Genomic DNA, 24,934 nt, shown 5'->3' with positions numbered 1-24,934 from the left:
TTTAATTCCCCCTCACGAGAAACAAGGGACTGATATCAGCTCTTTTATTGGGTTCGGAGTCGAGTCGCTTGTCACGTACTTCGGGCTCTAACGTGCAGGAACACAAACAGGAAGAAAGTGTTCGTACGTGTGTTTACCTTCTGATGTGTGTTTGTGTTTCCTTCTGTGTTGTTCTCAACGGCTGCTCTGCTGTAACGACACAGAATCTACACAGCAGTGCATTAACTCTCTCTCTCTCTCTCTCTCTCGACCCCTTACACAATATGCATTTAGCTGCTGAAGACACAAATGGCGTGACACTAGGCCAGAGGTTTTTTAAGTTTCGTTTCACATGAGCCAAGGTAAATATTAATAACTAACTGATACCTGTGTAAGGACGTCATAATCAATACAATGTAATCTTGTACATGTTCGTACAAGTCGAGTCGCTTGTCACGTACTTCGGGCTCGTTAGCGCGATTGTCAATTGTGTTTATCGATTCTCACACGTTAACGTGCAGGAACACAAACAGGAAGAAAGTGTTCGTACGTGTGTTTACCTTCTGATGTGTGTTTGTGTTTCCTTCCGTATTGTTCTCAACGGCTGCTCTGCTGTAACGACACAGATTCTACACAGCAGTGCATTAACTCTCTCTCTCTCTCTCTCTCACACTCTCTCTCTCTCTCTCTCACTCTCTCTCTCTCTCTCTCTCACTCACTCTCGAACCCTTACACAACATGCATTTAGCTGCTGAAGACACAAATGGCGTGACACTAGGCCAGAGGGCGGAGTTGTTTTGCCGCCTTACTCGGTTTCTCGGAGACTCTGTGTTTTTTAAGTTTCGTTTCACATGAGCCGAGGTAAATATTAATAACTAACTGATAACTGTGTGAAGACGTCATAATCAATACAATGTAATCTTGTACATGTTCTCTTGTGCAGAAAACAACAACCAGAACAACACACCGGTGGTTTGTGTTCTTTATAATCAAACTAATACACGGACGATCTTGTATATTAAATAAAAACCTATACATGCTATAGGTAATGTTGTAATGTTGATACCTCTACCATCAAATTTAAGAGAACATTTTAACTAACTGCTGACAAATGAATATTACAATTAATAAATTATAAATGGATTCATAATTATCTCAATCATGACACATATAAACAACTCATAGTGTTGATTTCAGTCTCCAGATACAGAATCATGAAAACACTATAAAGCATCAACACGTCCTCGATGCTTCACTCAGCAAATCTCCTGTAAACAGTCCTGATCCTCCATCATCTCCTCACGTCTCAAACCACTTTTATTGTGTCACCAGGACTCTGACCCTCGGTAAGTGCTGACACGTCAAACATTACACAACCGAAGTTCAATACACAACCATGCACTGGTTTATACTGGGAGGTTTCTGCTTGTGTATCGTGGGTTGGCCACTAAAGGATCAGAGCCCAGTGTGTGGTCGACATGTACGTGGGTAATGTTTTACTGGAGCATAAACAGACTTGATATTGTTGATACAAGCGAAGTTCAAACACTCGTTTTATCTGTAATTCGAGTATTATTCAGTCTGTATTTTTCTGTGTGGTGCATGTTTGGATGGAGGTTTTAGGAAGAAGCTTAGATATACCTTCTACTTTGTCATTATTCAGTTGGTTGCAATCTCCCAACTCGCCACCAGGTGCAACTGAATCCTTCACACTGGTCCTTTAAGTCGAACGCATGTGAAAACAAAGTCTTGGAATTTCCACAACCAACAATCCACAATGCTGTTGTCATTAAAACATCTATCAAGTGAACCAGTTAAGACTGATTCCACAGAGTTTGAGGAGCAGCTGAGAACCAGAGGCACTTGGCCGTTGAGGAGAACACCCCCCCCCCCCCCACCCCCCCGTTGGCCAGACTCTTCGTGTTAGTCAGGGTGAAAACAGACGAGAGATCTTTTGGATGTGTTTATCTCCGCTGACAGAAAGTAGGACCTTATTCAAAGTTAAGTTCTTCCAAATATTCCGGGCTGAGCTTTTCATTGTACAGGTGTTTTTTTTTAATATGGGTTATTATTCATTTTACTTCCTTTTTTAACAGATATGATTTGAGGGAGAGTTCAGTATTTGCAGGTCTTTGCTTTTCTTTATTTCCAGCTGTTGTGTCCATTTAACTTGTATTTCAATTCATTCTAATTTAATATCAATTGGACGATATTGTTGTTGTGCACAAAAATGCTCAAAGTGAAATTGTTCCAGAACAATAAAAAACCCAGTTTCATCGACAGAACATCTTTTGAAAAGGCTCTTATCCAATAACCTCGGCCTCAGAGTTCATCTTGGCCCGGAGTCACCTGTCTGTGGTTTGATGCATCGCCACAGAGAACAACCTTCTTTTAAAATACTGTAAAGTAATAAAGGCCCTGGAGACTTATAATTTACACAAAAACAAACGCACAAGGTGGCGAGCCTCAGCCTCTCTTTGTTTAGACAGAACGAGCCCATTCATCATCGTGTGGTTCTGGGTTCTCTGCAAACAGGTTGATGACTTCATGTGAGTTATGTGTTTATTCTTTTATCTCAAAGTTCTGCTCATGGCAAATTTTCCATCTCATATTTCATGCTGACGGCCGAAGCCGAGCATGATCCAGGAAGCCTGCGCACATCCAGGGAGAGAGTATAAATAACACGGAAAAGGCTGAGCCAAGGATAAAGTGCGGTCAAGAGAAGATAGGAGACATGAACACAACAATTTAGAGGGATTCACAGAAGCTCCTCTCGTGGCCGGGGTTCTCCCATCGGGACTTTTTATTTTTCCCCCCGGGAGGAGACTTGATAAAAACCTGATCAACACATGTTTGATTGTGGTCGTGAAACCATGACTTCATCGGTCTGGACCAAAATGTCACATTTCCAAGGTCCCTACAAAGCTCACAGCACCGAGACAATGTTGGTCCTGTTTATCCAAACAGACCCACTGTTGAGTTTCCATCGGCGGCTCGGAGCCAAAGTCTGGGAGTCGAGATGTTACAACAATGTTTGGTCTGTAAAAGCTCCAAAAATACAAATATGTGACGACTGGGGGGCTCGCAGAAAGTTTCCATGAGGGGCTTCACCCTAATAAGGATGCAATATGATAAAGAGAATATAGTTTGTGCACTATTCTATTAAATGGAGAGTTAAAGCTCTATGTTTACTCTCTGTCAGCCTCACTGGTTTGTTTATGGGACGATTGGGAGGTTTACAGAGTTTCGCTTATATTTAAAAGTAAAAACGCACCAAAAAGTGGATAAAAGAGAGAAACCAGATTCTATTTTATCAACCTGCAGCCAAAATTAAACTTTCCAACTCGCCCACATCTGCATTAGAAATAAATGATAGTACTGAGAAGTGTTGTTTTCCTCCGGGAGGGTAGAGCAGTCATATTTCATAAAACGCTGTAACACTCGTGTCTCCTTCATTCTGTTTTTTTGGCCTCTTCACTTCTCCTCCCTCTCTCTGGTTATACTTAAATCCCCTTTTAACTCCCCCACCCCTCTTATTCTCTTCTTTTGGCTCTTTCTGCATTCGCTCCCATGTGAAACGTTTCTCTTTTCTTTCATTCAGAACCGGGAGAATCGACAGTGAACAACATCTATAGTGTCTGAAACGAGAGGGAAAGCAACAACAAATTGAGTGCGGTGACTGAACATAACGCCAAACACATTTTCTCTGGCCGACTCCAGCTCACGATATTTCATCTTCTCGTGGTTGTTTGTGCGTCTGATCCTCGACTCGGATCCTAAACTATTGTCCCAAAGGTCTTAAAGACGAGCGAAGAAGAGGAAAAGCCGTCGGAAAGCAAAATAAACTCGAACCTGCTTCGTGTCCCATTGTCAGCGGGAGACATCCGATTCTCCAGGAGAGAAATAACTCTCGGGTTTATCCGGTGTTGTGTGTTGTGTTGCAGATAAAAGATTGTGATTGAATCCTCAAACACGGCTGTCATAATGAAAGGCTTTCAAATGTTTGGCAGAGCTGCTGAGTGAGATTAAAAGTCCCATATGAGACCTTGAGAGAAAGTAATAAATCTCGTGTAAAGGCTAATAAGCCGGTCCTGGCTTCTGTTCAGCACATTTACCAGAGCAGTAACCAATTATTGCTCGATTGAATTAAGTTTAATATTCAGCTGGAAATAACCATAGTTTAAATTACTTCCTGGGGAAAATCGATTTATGCATCTGGGTGTTTCGGGCTGGACCGGCCGTGGTCCAACATTCCGAGAATCTCTTTGGACAAATCTCAGCCTCAGTCTGTAAAACCAAGTGAGACTAATGAATGTCTACACTCCAGATCAGCAGGGGGCGGTATTTAATTCAATTACTATTAATTTGCCATCTACAAATAAAAAAACAAGGGGAGGAGCTAAAGCTAAATCAGCTAACGTCAGTAAACCTGCAGCCAAAGAAGTCGAACCCCATTGGAGAGTGAGATGACCTTTGGTCATCATTAGCGGTTAAATCGTGAACATTACGAGAATCGTGACTTTACCACGTAGAGTTTATTGTGACGGAGCAGCAGCTTATTAAATGTTAAGTGTCCCAGTGAAGGAGTTCGTATTTAAAGACCGAGGCAGGGCAGGACTTTACGTGACGGCCGGAGACGAACTCGGTCTGAGGGTTGAATAGGAAAAGGCCGGGTGGTCGATTCCGGACAAAGGGTCTTTTGTGTTTGTGTATCAGCTGGAAATCACTCACAACATCACGGCCCCTCCCTGGATGTGTGTGTGTCCACAGAGGGTCAGGACGACTTGTTTCTTCGGCTTTAGACCAAACCCGGGCGTTCGTCACTCTGCATAACCGGGTTGTCGTGGTTATGTCATGCTGCCATTCATCCTTTCATCATCAAAGAGAAAGAGATTCTATTGATGTGGTCCTTTTGAAGAAGAACACCTCACCTCCTCCATGTTAATACGAGATAGTGTCTATTTTGGGTTTGTTCTTATCGCACTGATTAGCTGTTGATTTGATTTTAAACAGCGATATGACGATGACACCTGAGACTGACTCGCGTGTGTATTGATTGGACAACGCTATCATGGCTCCACCCCCCACTTGGTTCTGCGCAGACTCTTAAGACTATTAATATTTTTACTAAGGTAAAAGATTGTGCTGACCTTTGGGAAAACACGGCACGGCTGTTTGATGATAATCACATAATGAGTTGTGCGAGACATCAGTTATAAAAACCAACCAACACTCCAGACTGGTTTTACAGGAAAAACACACAACATGTCAGCTTTTCCGTTGTGTTGTTGCTCGTCAGCGACGCCCATTCAACGTACGTAATCATGAACGCTGACATCGTATTTATCGAGCTCTAATTCAGGTCATCGCTTAACAAACAAGAGTGAAAGAAGAGAAGAGGCCATTATCTTTACGTAAAGGTTAAGTTTGGTGAACCGATTCAGGAGCTGCAGGGATTTTAGCAGAAGGCTGTGATTCATTCAATGAGCGCTTGTGTTAGAAGATTGTTTGAAGACATTAAAGTTATTAAAGGATCATTTCAGAGCTTTGTTTTAAATGTCAATGCAGCATTGGAGTCATGAGTCTGTGACTTCTATCAGAGCTTTATGAAATCATGTCCTGTAGTTTCAGGGCAATTCCAGTAAGAATCCATTTCCTTTATGTGTAGATTGGTCTGTGAGTTGTTCCTCTAATAAAAAGAATCCACTCTTATATCAAACTGTCGGCTCGTACGGCACAAGGTCTTTCACATGAGACCAGAGATGAAAGAAGCTGATTCTTACAGAGATACAAGTCCGCGACTCATTTTTGGGGATTTATCCGTTAAACAAATGGAATCTTTAATAACAGAAAAACACAAATTCAGTCCGATGTGACAGTGGATTCCTGAAGGTTGCTGGTTCCAGGCCTGTAGCGTGTCTGTCCGCACCCTGACCACCGATCACAACAGCTGCTTTGCATCAGCACTCAAAAGCCAAATATTTGCGATGACATCAGCGCTGGACACGGAGCAGATTTACAGATACGACGCCTCCGTCAGTGTGAGACACGGAGAGGCCGGGCGCCGCTGCTGCTTTGTTTCCCCAAAGAAACAGATCTTAGATAAGAAACCACTGCTTCTTATTTTTAGAAGTAGAAAATTATTATTCTTAACGAGAGGATAAGAGCTCAGAGATTCATTTAAAAAGGTCATATTGGTTTTCGGTGGTGTTTTCAAACACAATGGACCATTGAGTAAATCCCGGTCGTTTCAATCTATTCAAATTGAAAGCAGATTTCCAAACGTACGCTGACGATGTCATATTCTACACTCGGGGACCGCTTGATCGGTTACACCTGTAAAAACGCAGTGAAATCCGACACAACAGCTCAGCCACACGTTCTCGATTAACGACATCGTCCAGGTTCGACCGGGCGACTTCCAGAGAGGCGCTAATCGAACCCGACGGCTTGTTAGTTCCTGCGGTCGCAGTTTGAACCGGGGGTGGCGTTACAACCAGAGGTGTTTCTAATGTTCAGCCCAGAACTTTCCCCCCTAAAAGATTAGAAACACATTTAAAAAAAAATAAGAGTGCAGCACAACCGTGACCTCGGTAGCAAACACGTTTCCCTCAGCGCCTCTCGGAAGGTTCGGATAGAATCAGCTGAGTGACGGAGAAACTGGATCGCGACAACCTGATACTGGTTGACTCGTCACACTGGTTTCCCTCCAGCAGCTTGTTGGTTTTCACAAGAGAGAAAAGACACAAAGGTGAAGCAACAACAACATGTCTTCTTCTTCTTCACTGGGTCGGTTTAATCTTCTCTGCGTCGTTTGCTTCATAACTGACTTTAAAATAATTCCGAGAGCAGCAGAGCACGGGGATATCTTTAAAAAAAAAAAAAATCAAGACCTTTCTTTTTTAGTCCTGCATTTTATTTTATTTTTTTATTTTATTTTACTGAATTTTTTTATATTTTATTTATACATCTCTGACTTTTCCTGGTGTATCTCTGAATACTTTGTCCTCTGACACCCAATTTATAATTTCTGTTTTTACTGCCAAACCTCTCCCCTCTGGAATTTTTTTTATTCTCTTATTTCGTCTTTGTATCCATTCTCATTTCTTTCATTATTTAATCTTAAATCATTGTCTCCTCCCTTTGAGTCATTTATTCCTTTATATTTATAATTCTACGAGTTTCCTCACTACAAAATGTTAGGAGACTTCCTGATGTTATTGTCTTGCGTGGATGGGAGTGGAGGGTTATTGTTTTTTTTATGCTTTTATTATATGGAGCACTTTGCGTTATATTGTTCAGATGAAAGGTTCTTTATAAATAAAGTCAGATTTATTGTTCCTCAGGAGCAGAACACGAGTTTTCTCTCTTCCTGAGGAAACCTAAATGGTCAAGTTTCCTTTTAGCTTTCAGAGCATCGTGGGGACGTCTCCTCCATGTTAGCACACGATGATAAAGAACATGTGATATGGTTGAAAGGCACCGAGCAGCTATTTATTGCACTTCGAGGTGTTTCATCAACTGTTATTACTTCATTGGAGTTTCAAAGATCTATAAAACAGAAGAAGATTTGAACTTGACTTCCAGGACACCTCTGATCTGCTGATGAAGACCATGTGATGAGGCTGAAAGCTCTGCATGGGCCACATGAGGTGAAACTGTCTATTGTTTATCATCACTGCATAAAGACAGAGATCTCAGCGACTCCATGAGAATGAGAACATGAATTTAAAGAGATCCAAAGAGGTCACTGGGGACAAAAGAGAAGAAATGAATAAAAACTTAAAGGAGACAAACAGATTTAAACCCAGGAGCGGGTGTGGCTCTGGTTTCTGTTGCTCTTCCTAAGCTCTCGTCTAAGCTCGGCCTCCACAAAACGAGAAGGTAAATCCCCCGGAGGTGAACGAGTGCACGAGAGCCGGTTTAGACCTTTCAACCCAAACCCGGCAGGAAGGAGGAACATTCTTCCTCAAAACAAAATACCTGCCGCTCAGCCACTGTGACGTGGAGACGCTCGAGTCCGATATCTGCAGCTCGAGAGAAACGAAAGGAACTCTGGAGAGTGGTTCTCGTCCTCCATCGTTCCTCACGTGGTCGACAGCGTGATGGATGTAGAGCTGATGATGTAAAGACGATTTTGTTTCCTGCTGAACGGAAGGAAGAGGGTCGAGGGCTCAAGACCTGAATACCTGAGCTTAGCTGCGAGCATGCCATTACAAATCCTCTGTTCTCCCTCCTCCATCCTGCTCCTCCTTTCACCTCCTTCCACCTCCTTCCACCTCCTTTCACCTCCTTTCACCTCCTTCCACCTCCTTCCACCTCCTTTCACCTCCTTTCACCTCCTTTCACCTCCTTTAACCTCCTTTCACCTCCTTTCACCTCCTCCCCTGCTGCACACGCTGTGACCTGTGGCCTGACGAACCCATATTCTCCAGATTTAAAAAAACTCTAAAGCAGTAAAACAGGTTTAATTTACACAGAACACGCGGTTCTGTTTAATTGTGGCGGTTTCAGTTTGTACCGAGACGGCGTGAAAACGTAAAAACAAGCAAACTGTGGTTGATTTATTAAGTTACGCTAATTTATTTTACACCATAATGAAACCAAACTGAACCCAATGGCTCCAAACACCGGACGGTAACTCAACTGCAAACGTAAAGTCACGTAAAAATCAAAGCCACCTGTGAAATGCGAGCGTCACATATTTTAAAACTAATTAAATGTGAAGTTAGTGATGATTTCTGTGGATTTATCCTCATATAGCTCTTGTGAAATTGGTTTTTCCAGCGTTTTAAGAGGCGTTTAATGAACCTGTGGACGTGTGAGTGTTGGTTTAAGACCCAGTCCATCACAGTGAACTCACATTTTCCATTAACCCTCCAACGTTAGTTATATATAAATCTGTCGGTGATATTTATCCTTTCTTTCGTCCTTTGTGCTTTTTCTCCCGCGACACCTCCCTTCTTCACCTCCTCCGCGTCTTTCATCTACTTCCCTTTTATTTGTTCCCCTCCAGCTGGGTTTGTTAGGAGCCGCCTCTCCTCGGCTTCTATTCCTTCCTTCCCTCGCCGCTCTGGCTCTCGGTCAGCACCATCTTTATCATTTCAAGCCAGCGCCCCCTATCATCATCATCATCGTTATCCCCCCGGCTGCCATCCTCTCGCACACATATTTGTCACGTCATCATTGTCATCACTCACTCGCAGGCTCCATTGAACACAGTTGTAAATGCACGTGTGCTCCATCAAGGAATCATCGGGCCGGGCCAGCGCACATTAGAACAAGATCCAGGAGATAAAGTGCAGCCAGAACTCCTCTTCTTCCACTTCTGTTTTTATTAGATTTCCATTCTTTCTCCGTCCACCTCGTGTCTTTAATGCTTCTCTCACTCAGCGCTTGTCCGTTTCTGTTCCACGGAACCGACGTCAGCGAGCGAAGGAACCGAATCCTTGGTTGGATTGTGGGTTTTTCAGGATGTCAACTATCCAATTTTTTAAAATATATATATTTAATTGTGTTGGGTGGAAATAAATCACGTCGCTTTCACTCATTTAAATCAAACCCAGATCTGTTTGAATGGTTTTGACTTTGCTATTATACCGAAGGGCCTGTGCTTCCATACCGGGCTCCTCCAGTCTGCATGCATTACATTTACATTCCATTCAGCTTGTATATAATATCTAACTCAGATATTTGGATGATTCCAAATTCATTTTTGTCCCATTTTGAATCTAGAGTCGTTTTTGTGCCAGAGATACGAGCCTTAAATCAAATGTTTGCACTTAAGGGTCTTATTAGAGAACATTTATTAAAGCTATGTGGAGAGTTTGACCTTATGTTTGACCTCCGGGTTCCTCAGATAACTGACGTCTTGTTTCCAGACCCGGTTATGAAACTCTCTTCATACCATTCGCCGTCTTTTTCCCGTTAACTTGTAAAGGATTCGCTTCACTGTTTCTCGATCCCTCGGGCGATGAGCGCTGATATTGTTTCCACCCGAGTGGACGCTCCGCTATTTCAACTTGTTGCAAAAGAGCAGAGATATTTTTTCCCTCTTTCCTCCAAACACCTGTTTGCCGGAGCAGGAACAGAACGTTAGACATCAGGAACACGGCTCGTTGTGCAACCGACCCGACGCCGCTGGGTTTCATCTACAGCCGACGCCAGGGAAGAGATCTCCGGAACACGTTTTGTTTGCCGAAGCTTCACCAGGGGGCGAGTTCGAGAAGCGTTGAGAGGAAAAGAAGCTCATCGCCTCACACGTCCAGAGTTTGATGAGTGTTTTATATTTTTCCTAAAGAGGTGACAACTTCCACTGAGGCATTTTATAAGCAAATCAACATTTTGCATCTTTTCTTTATTTGAAACCTTAATCCAGTGACACACAAAACCAAACGGCTTCAACTTCCAACGACGGATTTGAAAAGCAGGAAGAACAAAGTGCTGACGTGTGAACGGCCGGTGGTCGGATCGGCCTCATTATGAGAGGAGGAGGAGGAGGAGGAGGAGGAGGAGGAGGAGGAGGAGGAGGAGGAGGAGGAGGAGGAGGAGGAGGAGGAGGAGGAGGAGGAGGAGGAGGAGGAGGAGGAGGAGGAGGAGGAGGAGGAGGAGGAAGAGGCGGAAGGAGAAAAGTGAAGGGGTGATGAAGAGGTGAGGGTATAAAAAAAGAGGTTTAAATAGAGACAGCCAGCAGTTGTGTGTGTATGTGTGTGTTAGTGTGTGTGTGTGTGTGTGTGTGTGTGTGTGTAGACAAGCAAATGCACCAGTGATGGGGAAAGTGTGTATGTATGTGTGTGTGTGTGAGTGTGTGTGTGTGTGTGTGTGTGTGTGTGTGTGTGTGTGTGTGTCTGTGTGTGTGTGTGTGTGTGTGTGTGTTGCTGCTGTGAGCATCCAGACAAAGTGGGAAAACTCCTCTTGGCTATGTCTCCGAGATGATGACTTATATCAGCGAGTCAGTGGGTTTGTGAATGACTGTGTGTGTGTGGGAGTGTGTGTGTGTGTGTGTGTGTGTGTGTGTGTGTGTGTGTGTGTGTGTGTGTGTGTGTGTGTGTGTGTGTGTTTGTGGGGGGGGGTTCTGGAACCGCAGCCTCCCGGAGTATTTTCATGCTGATTCAGTTGTGAAGAGAGTTTGACCTTCGAGTGTTCGTCACCATGTGTTTACTGCTTCACTCCCGAGATTCTCTGTTTGTTTACAAGATGACGAGACGTTTTCTACGATTTACCGAAGTAAAGTTATGGATTTTGATTAGTTTCTGCAATTTTAAAGCGTAAAGAAGAGTCTGGGTGGTTGTGTGCGTTCTCCTGTGTGCACTTCCAGTGTGTGCATGTTTGTGTGATCGTTTCTTCAGCCATGTGACTCACAGGTTTGGACCTCGGAGCCAACAGGAAACCACACGTACGAATGCTACAAGTTTTGCCTTTTGTGTGCACAATGAAATCCTGCTTCCATGCAGAAAATCAAAGCCCATAAAATCATCACTTGTCTGATCAAATCCCTGCAATTGAGGCAAGTGATCCCAGGTGTTTATGAACGTGAACGGGTCTGAAACAGATGCAGAGGCCTCCTGAGGCCAGAGGGGTTTTGGCACCGAGACCACACATTCAGCACTTTGGAGACTTTAGACCAGGAGCCGTTCAGGATCCGTGTCTTGCTCAAGGGCAACTCTGACATGAAGACGAGCGGCTGGGAGGAAGAATGAAACAACAACTGGAGGCTTGTCTTCTATCTGAGCTGTGGTCAGTCCCAAACATGTCAACAGATCCCGGTTTCCCACACTGAGCCGTGGTTTCAAAGAAGGAAACACACATATTCTTCTGTCTTTTCTCTCATCTGGGACTTTGAAGAGCTAAAGTCAAGTATAGAGACGGACCACAAGCACATATTTACATTAATATGTGCCATTATGCCAGATATCATTCACGTCTCGATGGACTTGATCAAGACACAGTGACGGTAACACTCGGCTGAAACTGTCATAAACCTGAAGTGTCTCTGTGCCAGTTCTGAGTGATTAACACGTCAGCAGATTTCAAGTTAGAGGCTGTAAAACCACAGTGGTTTTAATCCAAACACTTGGCGTGCACACAATAGCTTTTAAACACACACAGCCAGAGTTGTGTGTGTGTGTGTGTGTGTGTGTGTGTGTGTCTGTGTAAAACACCCCGGGTCCTCTTTCAAGTACAGACACATGAAGTGCCAATGTTGTCCTAAACTTGTCTGATAAGTTTTGTGACGAACCGCTGACTGATACTGTGTTGTTTTTTCTCGTCCGTGCAGAAGCTCTTCCACTGAATCCATCACGTGTTACACAATGTTTCCATGGCAGCTATATGCAATTATATATGATGAATACTTTCTGTCTCATTATATTTTATTGTTGCTTTAAGGATACACTGGATTTTATGCCTGGAAATTAGATTAGAAAGGAGACGTGTGTTTTAATTTGTGTGGTTTTCCTGTCCAATGCTGCAGCTCCTCTTTTCAGCCTCTGTCTCAAACTCCTTATAAAGCCCACTCTGCTCTGATTGGCTACCTGGCTCCCTCTGCTGTGATTGGTTAACCGTTGGACTTAACTCGGAGCTTCTCGGCCTTTTTTAAAGTAAAGAAACACTAAAAAAAACAAGTCTCCTTCAAAAATACAACCACGAAACGTTATGACTATCATTAAACATATTTCACTATTATTAAAAACCAATTCCTCTCGTGTTTTTAATAATAGAAATGCTTCGAGACGCCAAGGACTATACGAAGGTCGTCCAGAAGTTTAGCGCCGGGTCCAGAAACCTGTCAGAGCCGCCGCCCACTCAATATTAATTAAAGATCATTTCAGCCATTCGTTGGACAAACTGTGAGTTTGAGGTTAGAAACCTTCTGGATGTTCTGCTTCGGTTCCTCCACATGTTCCTCTGCGTAACCGAGGAGATTCCTTCACGCCGAACCCGTCCCCCATATGTTCCTCTACCCCCCCGCTCGGCGCCGCAGCAGAGGTTAATATCAGAATTATATGATAATGGCGGTCTGGATTCTATCATATATAAAAGTCTGGAGAACGGGAGCAGATGATACAGAATGAAGCGCTGGTATTAGATTATCTTAATTCACCATTAGCTCTGTAAAACCTATATTTCATATTATGTTATTTTATCGACTACATAGATTCAAGCCAGAAACAAAAGAAAACCTCTAAAGCTCATTTAAGGTTTCACTGGTGAGTTAGTTTCCACTGAAATAATATTCAAATAAAGTAGATGTTTTAAATGCAACTTGTTCTACACGAGAATTGAGTTTGAGGATATTAAATGATTCATCGATTTCTCAAGGATTCTACACGTCTTCATCTTGATATTAATCTTAAAAGTATTTGTCAGTTTGTGTGTATTTTTAAACCAAACACTTAAAGCAGAAATCAGTGACCTTGTAATAAACTCCGAGCGCCGTTACCTTGGAGATATACGCTTTGATGCCCTCGGCCAGTTTGATGCAGGGTTCTCCGAAGAGCTGGGCCAGCTGGTCCGGGATGTCCTGGTCCTTGTCCAGAGCGTTGAGCAGACTCAGGCACTTCAGCTCCTCCGTGACGCCCTGGCTACGCACCTGCACGACAAACACACACACACACACACAGCCGTGGTCAGTCAGGTCTCGTTTTTAAATCTGTATAATACCTCTTTGATCCACAGATCAAACAAGGGTCTGACCTGTGTCGTATAAACTTCATCTGCAGGAGCTGGTTCCGTTTCCAGTGCAGCCGTGTGCAGCCACATATTGTGTTGCTTTTGTTTATTTGCAACACATTTTCTACAAGCTGCTTGTGTGTGCGTATGTGGACCAGCACCACATGTATGTATAGACACAAATTTTTATATTTTCTTAATTCAATTTCTATATATAATTGCGTTTTCTTTTTATTTATGGTTATTTACAAGAAAGTTCACAACTTAGCAACTTTATATAAGTATATATTGTTTATCAAATTTTTTTTCTGTCTTTTTTTTGACTTAAATACTTTATTTTTAACTTCCCTGTAAATGTTTTTCACCTGACTATACTTGTTTAACCAGTGTGACAATAATAATCTTGAATCTTGGCAACAAACACACAAATGCACAAAGGAAACCGAAGGTAGTTTCTATCAAAACAATCTGAACAAACAATCAAAACAAGGGAAAGCTGCTCACAACCATATCTCACAATTTGTTTATATATAACCAGTGCACTGCGGCAAAATCCACACAACACACTTAACACAAAAACAACACAAAACCAAGGGGATGGAACCCAAATCAATCTCGTTATAATTCATATTTCCCTCTTTGATATCCTCCAGCAACATCGACGTACACAAACCTAAACATCATTACACTACTTTATGTGTTATCGCCCTCATGAGTCACTGGTGATTCCTTCCTGATATGTCGGGTCTTTGTCGTCATGTGCGAACACTGTGCACCTCGCTCCCTGGTTGTGTTAATGCTGATGCGAGTGTGCGTCCTCCTGCACGTGGTCCTCGTTATCTGCTCCGTTTCTATAACATTATCTCGCAAATCTGTTTCTCCTTCTTCGGATTGTTTTGATGTTTGCAGCGTGAGTGTATGTGCGTGTTTCCCTAAATGTGTTTTCACTCTCCTGAGCGTCCTTGAGGGGAAACCGTGGACTTGCTCGGGTGAGACTCGACCGAAAGAGAGAAAGAGAAAGAAAAACACAAATGTGGACGTTACATCAAGTGTGAGAAATAAGCACGAGAGAAACCATAACATTATCTACACACACACACACACGGGGCGGGATGCGTTCGCTGAAACACAACCTTTGAAGCGATACATACACAAGTACACAAATCTTCTAATGAGAGACAATTAAATTAACAACTCCTGAGGGGAACTTTCATCTGGAAGGAAATGTTTGCGTGTTGTTCTGGTCGGCACGGGTCGAGGACGACAACTTTGGGAACTGAAATGCAGAGGAAGGCTCCCAGGCTGAGTGTGTGTGTCTGTGTGTCTGTGTGTGTGTGTGTGTGTTGTGCCTTCAGGGAGGTTGTGAGCGTCACGGTCTGAAAAGCTTCCTAATGACTCGATAACAAGCTCTGATTAACACAGAGAGATTACAAACCCTCCTTCACTCCTCTGCTTTGTTTTTATTAATTTCTTTCCGCTTGAACCCCGTTTTCTAATGACCCCCCCCCCCCCCCCCCACAGGTTCCTCTTGTGTTTTTACACATTTGCACGTTTTTTTATTTCCTGTTGCTTTTTATTATTCTCCATTGTGCTTTTCTACCTGTTCTCGTGTTTTTCTCACTTGTTCTTTTATTGTTTCTCTTGTTCTCGTGTGTTATCATTTGTTCTTGTCTGCTCTTACTTGTTCTTGTGTGTTATGATTTGTTCTAGTGTGTTCTTACTTGTTCTTGTGTGTTCTTACTTGTTTCTTGTGTGTTCTTACTTGTTCTTGTGTGTTCTTACTTGCACCTGTGAACTGATTTGCCATTGTGTTGTCCTTAGCATATTCCTTCTCTTTGTTGCTCTCTTTCTCTGTCTCTTTCTCTGTTGTACTGTTCATGTTGATGCATAAGCACATCTCCCTGTTCCCATTGAAGATAACAATGTGCGTATGTGTGTGTGTGTGTGTGTGTGTGTGTGTGTGTGTCTGTCTATGTGTGTGTGTAAATCAGTTCAAACTCAGCAGGAAGGACGGAGCGTTTACGGGAAGACAGACATGTTGCCTGGTCCTGAAAAGAATGACTCATGTCTTTTATGGCCTCACGTCAAATCATAATTAATCTAATTGGATCAACGCCGTTGTTCTTGTCAGTTCACGTTCCGGTCGACGAGCTCGAGTCTTGATTTACGTCGGGTTTTTAGAGCATCTTAATTCCATATTACATAAATCTTCAAGCTGCAGCAAAATAGAGCAGTTTCCAAAATGATGGCACGTTCCAAAACATCTCAAAATGTAGGAACACGATGTCACAGCGTGAATCCGAAAACTAGATTTGATGCTTTTGAGCAGAGAGGATGAGAAAGAGAAAATGATGCAAACCGTGGCTAAATCCATTCTATTACGTTTTAATTTGAAAACGGCCTTGTCAAAGTAAAACGCCCGTTGACGCAACCTTAAAGTCCAGTTTCCTCTGGACTCTGCTGAGGAGACAGTTTAGATTTGGACACGTTCTTCAAATTCATTCTCAGTCATCACACTTGAATAAATCAACTTTGACCCGGTGACCGAACTTTAAAAACGTTTTAACGTGTTGAGCAGAGACGGTTCTACCGGGTTGTGAGGGAGCGTGTGATGACAGCTCGCCACTGGCAGTAGTGTCGGGGGGGGGGCGGCTCACACATGCGTGACTGGGTCTGAGTTCCCTTAACGCAACAAGCCGAGTGGAAGTCATCTTGGTTTTTCTTTTTCTGGCGCCTCTAAAAACACACACTCCCTGCGTTAGTGGTTCTGGACGACGGGTTCGTTGTTATTAAGGAGTGATATTTGTCACAGGGTGTGAATTTATGTGTGTTTTTTTGTGTGTACGCCTGCACATGTGTGTGATACATGATGGAAACTGTTGTGTGTCTGTGTGAGCGAGCAGATCCAGTTAGTGCACATCACTGCACTGAGCTGATGAAACAACAGGGAGACGAGAACCGAGGCTCATCACCATCACAAGTCTCCAGCTTCTAACTGTGGGAAACTCATGATCCAGAGTTTAGGAAGTTTGTAAAACTGTATTTTAAATTCTTAAATCAGCTGTTGTCAGATTTTAAGCGACACTGTGTGGTTTTCATGTATAGAGAAAAGTGGTTTTCATGTACAGACTCTGACAAAAGTCTTGTCACTTTTCCATTTTGTAGAAACAACAGCTTATAACCTGACTTTTAATTAATCCATTGGTTTTAGAAATGGCTCATATGAAAGCCAAAACCCTCCTAAATCATGTTTAATATACTAAAATAAATTTGCGTCACTGAAGAAAGATTGATCATTTAATGAACACACAAAGGTCCGATTTTGGCAAGACCAAAGTTTTGTCGCCTACAGAGAATAATGTGAAAGTTGAAATACAAAAATATGTTGCATAACATCATTTTTTTTTAAATTTCATAGAGAAAATTCTTCATCTTTAAAATAGGGATTGAACCCACTCACCAGAGTTACATGGAACAGACGTTTGCTGTTATATAGTATAATTTGTAACGTCATGTAACTTTGGTTTTTCCTCTCATGTGCAAGTCTTCCTGTCAGATTTTAAGCGACACTGTGTGATTTTCATGTATAGAGAAAAGTGGTTTTCATGTCCAGTCCCTGACAAAAGTCTTGTCACTTTTCCATTTTGTAGAAACAACATCTTATAACCTGACTTTTAATTAATCCATTGGTTTTAGAAATGGTTCATATGAAAGCTACAACCCTCCCAAATTATGTTTAATATACTAAAATAAATTTGCGTCACTGAAGAAAGATTGATCATTTAATGAACACACAAAGGTCCGATTTTGGCAAGACAAACGTTTTGTCGCCTACAGAAAGTAATGTGAATTTGAACAAATAATTTACTTCAAATACAAAAATATGTTGCATAACATCATTTTTTAAACATTTTCATAGAGAAAATGTTTCATGTTTTAAAAAGGGATGGAATCCACTCACCAGAGTTACATAGGGAGTGAAGGAGGAAACTTTCTGAGGTTAAAACATAGGATTGTGTTGATTTAAAATTTGCTGCTATATCGTATTATTTGTAACGTCATGCAAACTTTGGTTTTTCCTCTCATGTGCAAGTCTTCCTGTCAGATTTGTGATGTCACCTAGTGTCATGTCACCGAGCACGCTGCTGAGGGAATCACGGCTCGGGAACCTGGTTTTATGTCAGAATTTATTATTATATTATATTATTATATTATTTTAAAAATGATCTGTTTTCCCTTGAAGTATATTTCTTGTCAGCCGAGATGTCTCTGTTTGTTGTAGAAGCTGATGGTGAAGGAAAGGAACGCGGACCCAGTACTTACAAGTATAATAATGTTTATTACACAACGTAGTAAAGGTCAAGATGAGCTCTAGAACTCGGAGAAATCACCCAGGCGAAATAGTGAAATCTGACCATATATATATAAATGTGCCTTACACACATTTATATAGAGAGGTTGGTTCCGCCCATGACTTCGGGGAACATGCCGTCCCCCATGGGATTTCTGACTAAAGAAGTTTTTGTGTCCGAACATGAAGACACACTGGTCAAGAACATTCCTTCTACACCCATCCATTAGCTGGTCAGAGGTCATTCCCAAAGTCAAGGATCACTTCAAAAAGGGTAGAGAACTTCTAAGATATCTGGAGGACTCTCTGAGAATGTCTGAGAGTCCAGAAGGCAGGTATCCTAAAGGTAAGCCTGTCATTATGTTTTGAACATACACCAAAATGATCTAACGAATATACGACAGTTTTCCCTCTCAGTTCTTCCTGGTCGCTGGAGGTGCACTCCGAACATTCTGGCTTGTAACTGGAATCAGCTCCCGGAGCCAAGCTGCTTCTTCCTCCTTCCAAGTTCTTCCTCAACCCCCATTTTTCATCTCTACTTTTCTGATCCCAACAAATCTCCGCGAGCTCAATCGTTCATCTCTGGATTCCATCTCTTCACTTCTCTCACATGTCACATCGCTCGTCCTGCCATTGATTTGCAGCTCTGATAATATCCTCTGCTGTGTTGGAGAACTGCTCCACAGGTTTTAAACAGCACCAGTCAGAAGACGCCCCCCCCGCCCCGTCTCCTGAGTGCTGGTCTCTCGCTGCCAAAAGCTGAGACTCCCCACCCCCCCTCTTCGGCCAAATCCCTAAACTGTCAAACTGGCCCCATTAGCTCTCATTACAGAAAGCAGCTACACCCCCGATGATTCATCAGCAGCTAATCAATAACAGGAGATGACATGAGGTCAGACTCGCCGGTTCACATTGTAAATCCTCATGTTCTCTTCTTGTGTTGCTTAATTACTTTAATATCCCCCAAACACTGATTTAAGGAAGATTTCGAATCGAACCCAGACTCCTTATAAAAATAAACTCTGCTCTTCTCAGAGGGGATGTTTCCTTTTTTGGGCGACTAACTCTGAAACTCGAGTCCCTGTGAGTTTGTCCCCAGAGCGACGTATTTTCTCAGTGTGTTGACACCGATGACTCGTCCTCCCCGTGGCGCCCGAGCAGCGAGCCCGCCCCCGGCGCACACATGCTCAGAACATCATGAACTCTCTGTTGTGTTGTTAAGCTCAGTTGAAAAAGATGTGAACGATCTCAGGTCGGGTGTCGGAGGAGGAAAGAAATGTCTCCGAGTGTTTATCAGCTGGAAGTTAGCAAACAACTAAACTTAACTTATTCTTTAATCGAGCTTAACTTGTGTTAGTTAAGCTTCCAAAGTTATACCATAAATGTGAAACTATAACCGACTAAAATAAGAATATTTAATGTTTTTCAAACGTCTGTCAGGAAGTTATTCCAGGACTCTGAACCTTTGACCTGAATTAACTTGTATCTAACTGTGACTGTCAGATACAAGAGCTCAACTGGGACAGCTCTGCTTGTTTGGAAATCATTACAGCGAGAGGAAAAACACACACACACACACACACACACACACACACACACACAAACAACCACATATTCCTGAGTGATAAATGTGCTTTTTATTCCTTCTCCTGCAGCCTGGGCTGGACGGAGCGAATTGGATGACTGGGCTCCAGAGAGAGAGAAAGAGAGAGAGAGGGAGGAAGGGATGAGGGTAAGAGAGAGAGAGGGATAGAAGGGTGTGGGGGTGGGGGGGGAGAGAGAGAGAGAGAGAGAGATCGGGCTGACAGAGCTCCTGTGATCCTGATTCCTTCTCTCTCAGGAAGCAGCAGACAATGCTTCACTGTTCCCTCCCTGCGTGTGTGTGTGTGTGTGTGTGTGTGTGTACATTCGTATTATGTGTGTGTCTGTGTGTGGCCTGCCCTCGTTGTGTGTGTGGAATAGAGTGGCGATGTGTGTGTGTGTGTGTGTTTGGCCCTCGCTGGACACCAAACCCTGAAAAAGAATATCTCCGAGGGCCACTTTGGTACAATACTGTGAGTGTGTGTCTGTGTGTGTCTGTGTGTGTCTGTGCGTGTGTGTGCGTGAGTTCCTTGGCAGTGCAGAACTCTCATTTGAAGGGATTAGGAAGAGAAGAAGGCCACCACGTAACTCAAGTCCACTGGGCCAGAGGTCCGGGCTGAGAGTGTGGGCTTGTTTTTACATCCCAGTGGGGACCTCAACCTGAATACACACTCGCCCCCGGGACTCAGGGACCGACAACACAAACAAATCGGTCCCCGTGGGGTGAAGACACGTTGTTGTTCCAGGGGCTGAGGTGAGAATTGGGCTCTGGTCGAGGTTAGGGCGAAGGTGAGGAATCGGTTGAAGTCAGGGTCGGAGGTTTGGGAACGAAACACGACCCGACAACGCAACTCGGGCGAAAACAACAAACCCGAGACTTCTCCGGCTGCACGGACACTAAATCAGCAAACGCACAAGTGCAGCGGTGCTACAACACACACTGACCTCACACAACAGTGGGACCAGCTCCATCCCGGTGAGTTGCACCCCCCGCTGTGCACACCGGGGCCCGTGCATCACTCGGCATGTCAGACGGAGTTTGGCAGCGAAACACAAAACGCTGAGTCATTAAAGATTATTGCGCAACAGGAAGATTACAGGAAACCGATCAGATGTAAATATCCATTCGTCATTACGGAGCAGAAACTGTAAATGTTTTGGGTTTTTTTGGTTGATCCACACTAAATCAGCGGTGCGGATTTCACAATAAAAGCCTTCTGCAGCCTTCACATTAAAATACTCTGAGTATACCTCATTAAAACACAAAGAACCACATCATGAGGGGTTTTTTAACGGCTGTGTAATGTGGCCGAGCTTTGTCGTCGCAAATAATGAGACCTGGTTGAAAAGTACGACTAATTTAGAGAAAGTCCGTAACGGTCCGGTTGCTGGGAGTTGATTTACGACCTCTTCACTTCGGCATCGGCCAGTTTACAGTTACTGGGAGAGCCGTGGTTATTCCGCTTGGCTCGGAGACGTTTGCACTCTGACTCTCTTTTCGTAGGAAACGGGCCCGAAGCCGTCGTTAAAAGCCGCAGCGCCTGAAGCAGCCGAGTCCGACAGTGTGTTTGCATTAGCTGCGAGCTTCTGGTAATTGTGTGCGGTGTGTGTGCCGAGTGTTTTATGTGTGCATGCACGTGTGAGTCTCTCCCCCCGAGGTTGTGTGTGCATGCATTAGGTTTATATGCATGATTTGTGAAGGTATTTAATACGAATATAAATATGTGGGTGCAGGTTTCGTGTGTGTTGGACTTTATCCTCCCTCCGGGGGGGGGGGGGGGGGGGGGGGGGGCGGCGTTCCTGGCAGCCGTCCAACGTGCCGCGGACACAGAGTTATTTATTTAAACTGTCGGGTTCGTCCCGGCTGCTGTTATTGATGACTTCCTCACTCCAAAAAAAGGTTCTTGTTTAGGTTTAAAGAAGCGATTTGTGCAAAAGGAGGTTTTGATAAAAAAAAGTCCAGATTGATACTGAACTGTGGGTAAACACCGGCTGAGCTTCGGCCTCTGGTTCCCGTGCAGTGAGAAGACAGAGACACCAGGACGTAGAGACACCACAGGACGTAGAGACACCACAGGACGTAGAGACACCACAGGACGTAGAGACACCACAGGACGTAGAGACACCACAGGACGTGTGCCAGCGCCGGCCGAGCTGCTCTCTGCCAGAGACACAACCATTAGTGGATTGAGGAATAGAAACCTCGCTTTTCTAACATGGGTTCATTCAACCACATGCGTCCTGGCCTCGTCCCACATGCCAGCCTCACTCTGCTTCAGTGAAGGAACACATTCACACAAATAACAGTATATTGCATAAAGGGTTGCAAAATTCCGGGAATATTCAAAGTTTGAAACGTTCCACGGGAATTAACGGGAATTAACGGGAATTAACGGGAATAAACTGGAAATGTTGTGGGTAATTTATACTAACTGTATTTACCTTGTCATATACAGACATAAATATAAACATTTTGTTTTGTCATAGGCTGATTTGAGTCCTGAGGAAACTTTGGGCACTTGACTATATGCTTCTGCATCGTTGTGTCATTCTTAACATAGGTCTTTGCACAGTATTTGTAATGTACACAGCCTTTCCTTCTACATTGGATGGGGTGAAATGTCTCCACACATGAAAAATTTACCGGAAACTTTTCGCCCCTTTGCAACCCTAATTGTATATCCACATTTCTCTCCTGTTTTGCATTTTACTTTTTATTTAACTTTTGATATTTTGTTTTGTTTCTTATGTCAATCAATCAATCAATCAAGTTTTATTTGTATAGCCCACATTCACAAATAACAATTCGTCTCATGGGGCTTTAACATTGTGTGACATCCTCTGTCCTTAACCCTCAACAAGAGTAAGGAAAAACTACTAAAAACCCTTTTCACAGGTAAAAATATGTAGAAACCTCAGAGAGACACATGTGAGGGATCCCTCTCTCAGGACGGACACAAGTGTGAATGTATGTGAAGTACTTATTGTGTTTTTATGCTTTATGTTCAATGTATGCACCTATTTACCAAAGAAAATTCCAGGTAGGTGTAAACCTACTTGGCAATAAATCCTTTCTGATTCTGATTCTGAAGAAAAAAGGTGCAGAGTCCCACACTACAACTGAGACGCACAGGGCCGATGTGAGTTTGTGTGTTTGCTGCCGTCCGCCCTCGGTCTCCGGGCTCGCTGTGCGGCTCCGGGCTCAGAGGATAACACGCAGAGAATCCGACACGCTGAATAAAGCAGCTTTGGAAATGTATCCTCAAAAATCTCCGTTCACAGTGAAACACGAGGACGTCCTGATTAAAAAAAACCTCCCGAAAAAACTGATCCGCGGCTTCCGAGCTGGAGCTCCTCGGCCGAGTCTCAAAGGCTCGCTTGTGTTTCCCTGGGACGCACGTCATCGAGGAATGTTCGGTCCCGGTGACTTTCCACAGATAACGGCAGCAGGTGTCATTACTGTGCTTTGTCTAGGTCGAGCTGTTACTCTAAAAGACATGTTTTCATGTGACGTCAGATCAGAAAGGGAAAGTAATGAGAAGCCTGAGCAAAAACAAAGTCACTTTCACTGATTTCCTCAGCGATTGATATCAAGATGTGTAATTTGGTGCAGATGCAAATAGAAATCTGTATCCAGCAGATTTGAGCTGTGGTTTAACAAGGAGCCATTCAGATTCTGCGACTAATCTCTGGAGAGAACTTTGATTTCTTGTTTTGAATCCAGGATCAATGAGACTTCACGGGTGCCTTTCTAATTTCAATCACAGTCTTTCCAGAGACTCTGGTATTTGGGATTCCCTCTTTGTGTGATTACAACCCCGGCTTTCAGACGTCTCCTCTTTGAACTCTAACGAGCGTGGATTCATAATTAGCTTCTCTGATTAGAACGTTCAGCGTCATTTTCCAAACGACCACAGAGGACTTCATTGAGGAATCGCACAATCAAAGAACAAGAATTGGTCTCGTTTGACATTTGTGCAGAGACTGGAGGATGATTTTAAAAAATACAAGCAGATGATACAAAGAGAGTTGTATCAGGAGTTGTGTATGAGGGGGGGGGGATTGTGTAACTACCTGAAACTCGAAACATGACCTGGAATGACTCCGCCGAGCTCAGACCTCGGCCAAGTCCCAATTGTTATCCACGTTATCGTTTGGATCTGCAATCTGTGCATCGCTGAAAAACCTCCCACGAGTCATTACCAGTAAAAAATGAGCTTTTCACTTGACATTGTCCTGTTGCATAAACAATTCAAGATCAAGATCCATCAACTGGTCCCTGGGAAAAGTCAAAATACACAAAACTCAGAGTTTAAGAAGGTGATCACGCCAAAACTTTATGACTTGTGTCGTGGTCGATGTTTCCACTCGAGTCAAATTTTCATGCAAAGAAAACGAGGAACCAAAACAGCGCTCGGCTCTCGGGAGTTCCCAGTTGGACTCGTTATGATCTGTTTGTCTACTCGAGTCTTAAATTAATTAAGTGAACAAACTAGATGATGTAAGACGATGTGATAATGAGCTGACACTCCTGATTCCTTCTCCACTAAATAAACTCTTCATATGGTCGACACATTTTCATATAAATCCAGTTTGCTTCTGCGTTGAGACACTAATGACATAAAATGAAAACCAGTTACTTCCTCTGAGTCCTGTTCAGTGTGTGTGTGTGTGTGTGTGTGTGTCTGTGTGTGTGTGTGTGTGTGAATGACTTGGCTTTCCTTTGTGACGAGGAATGCTGCAAGCGATCTATCAAGTTTGCGTGTTCCTCTGTGCAGACTCACATGTAATTGTTTTATTGGCGGGCAACATTAAGAATCCATGCACGCACCTTTTGTGTGTTTGTTATGACTTTCTCTCTCTCTGTGTGTGTGTGTGTGTGTGATTGTGTGTACACAACCCCACAGCAGGACGGCCCATTGCCACTCCCAGTGCTTGCGTGTGGAACTATGACCTCTCTCTTTGTCAAGTTTTGCTGCTCTGGAGTGCGTCCAGTTTAAATAAAAGTTTTAGGACACACAAAAGCCGGGTGGAGATTTGCAGCTCGTTTCTTTCCTCCTCCTCCTCCGACTTCCTTGTTCCTTCAAACAATTGAAACAAGTTGCTGCTCAGATAAAAACCAGCTGTAAAGATAAGTCCCGATAAAGAACCCGGCTTCACTGTAGCTCTGCAGCCGTCTGTTATCTACGTTACTGGCAGTGAGAAATTAAGTCGCCATAAAGCTGTGCTCTGGTTCTGAGGGTTGTGTTTCTGGGTTCTCGTCATCTGGCAGAGGACGAGAGGAGGAGGAGGAGGGAGGAGGAGGAGGAGGAGGAGGAGGAGGAGGGGAGGAGGAGGAGGAGAGGAGGAGGA

At 43.5% G+C, this 24,934-nt stretch overlaps 1 protein-coding gene across 2 annotated transcripts in view; it reads right to left on the bottom strand.

The window, feature by feature from the left end:
• The window catches only part of tnfsf10l (TNF superfamily member 10, like), a 51,434-nt gene that overhangs the window by 13,217 nt on the left and 13,283 nt on the right, over nucleotides 1-24,934 (bottom strand). For both annotated transcript variants that reach the window (XM_061066199.1, XM_061066200.1), the window contains exon 2: nucleotides 13,421-13,570. In XM_061066199.1, the coding sequence (XP_060922182.1) occupies nucleotides 13,421-13,570 (150 nt within the window). The remainder of the gene's footprint in view (nucleotides 1-13,420; nucleotides 13,571-24,934) is intronic.

Source organism: Limanda limanda, chromosome 22 (assembly GCF_963576545.1).
Source record: "Limanda limanda chromosome 22, fLimLim1.1, whole genome shotgun sequence".
Taxonomy (NCBI): domain Eukaryota; kingdom Metazoa; phylum Chordata; class Actinopteri; order Pleuronectiformes; family Pleuronectidae; genus Limanda; species Limanda limanda.
This window is presented reverse-complemented; position numbering and strand designations above follow the sequence as displayed.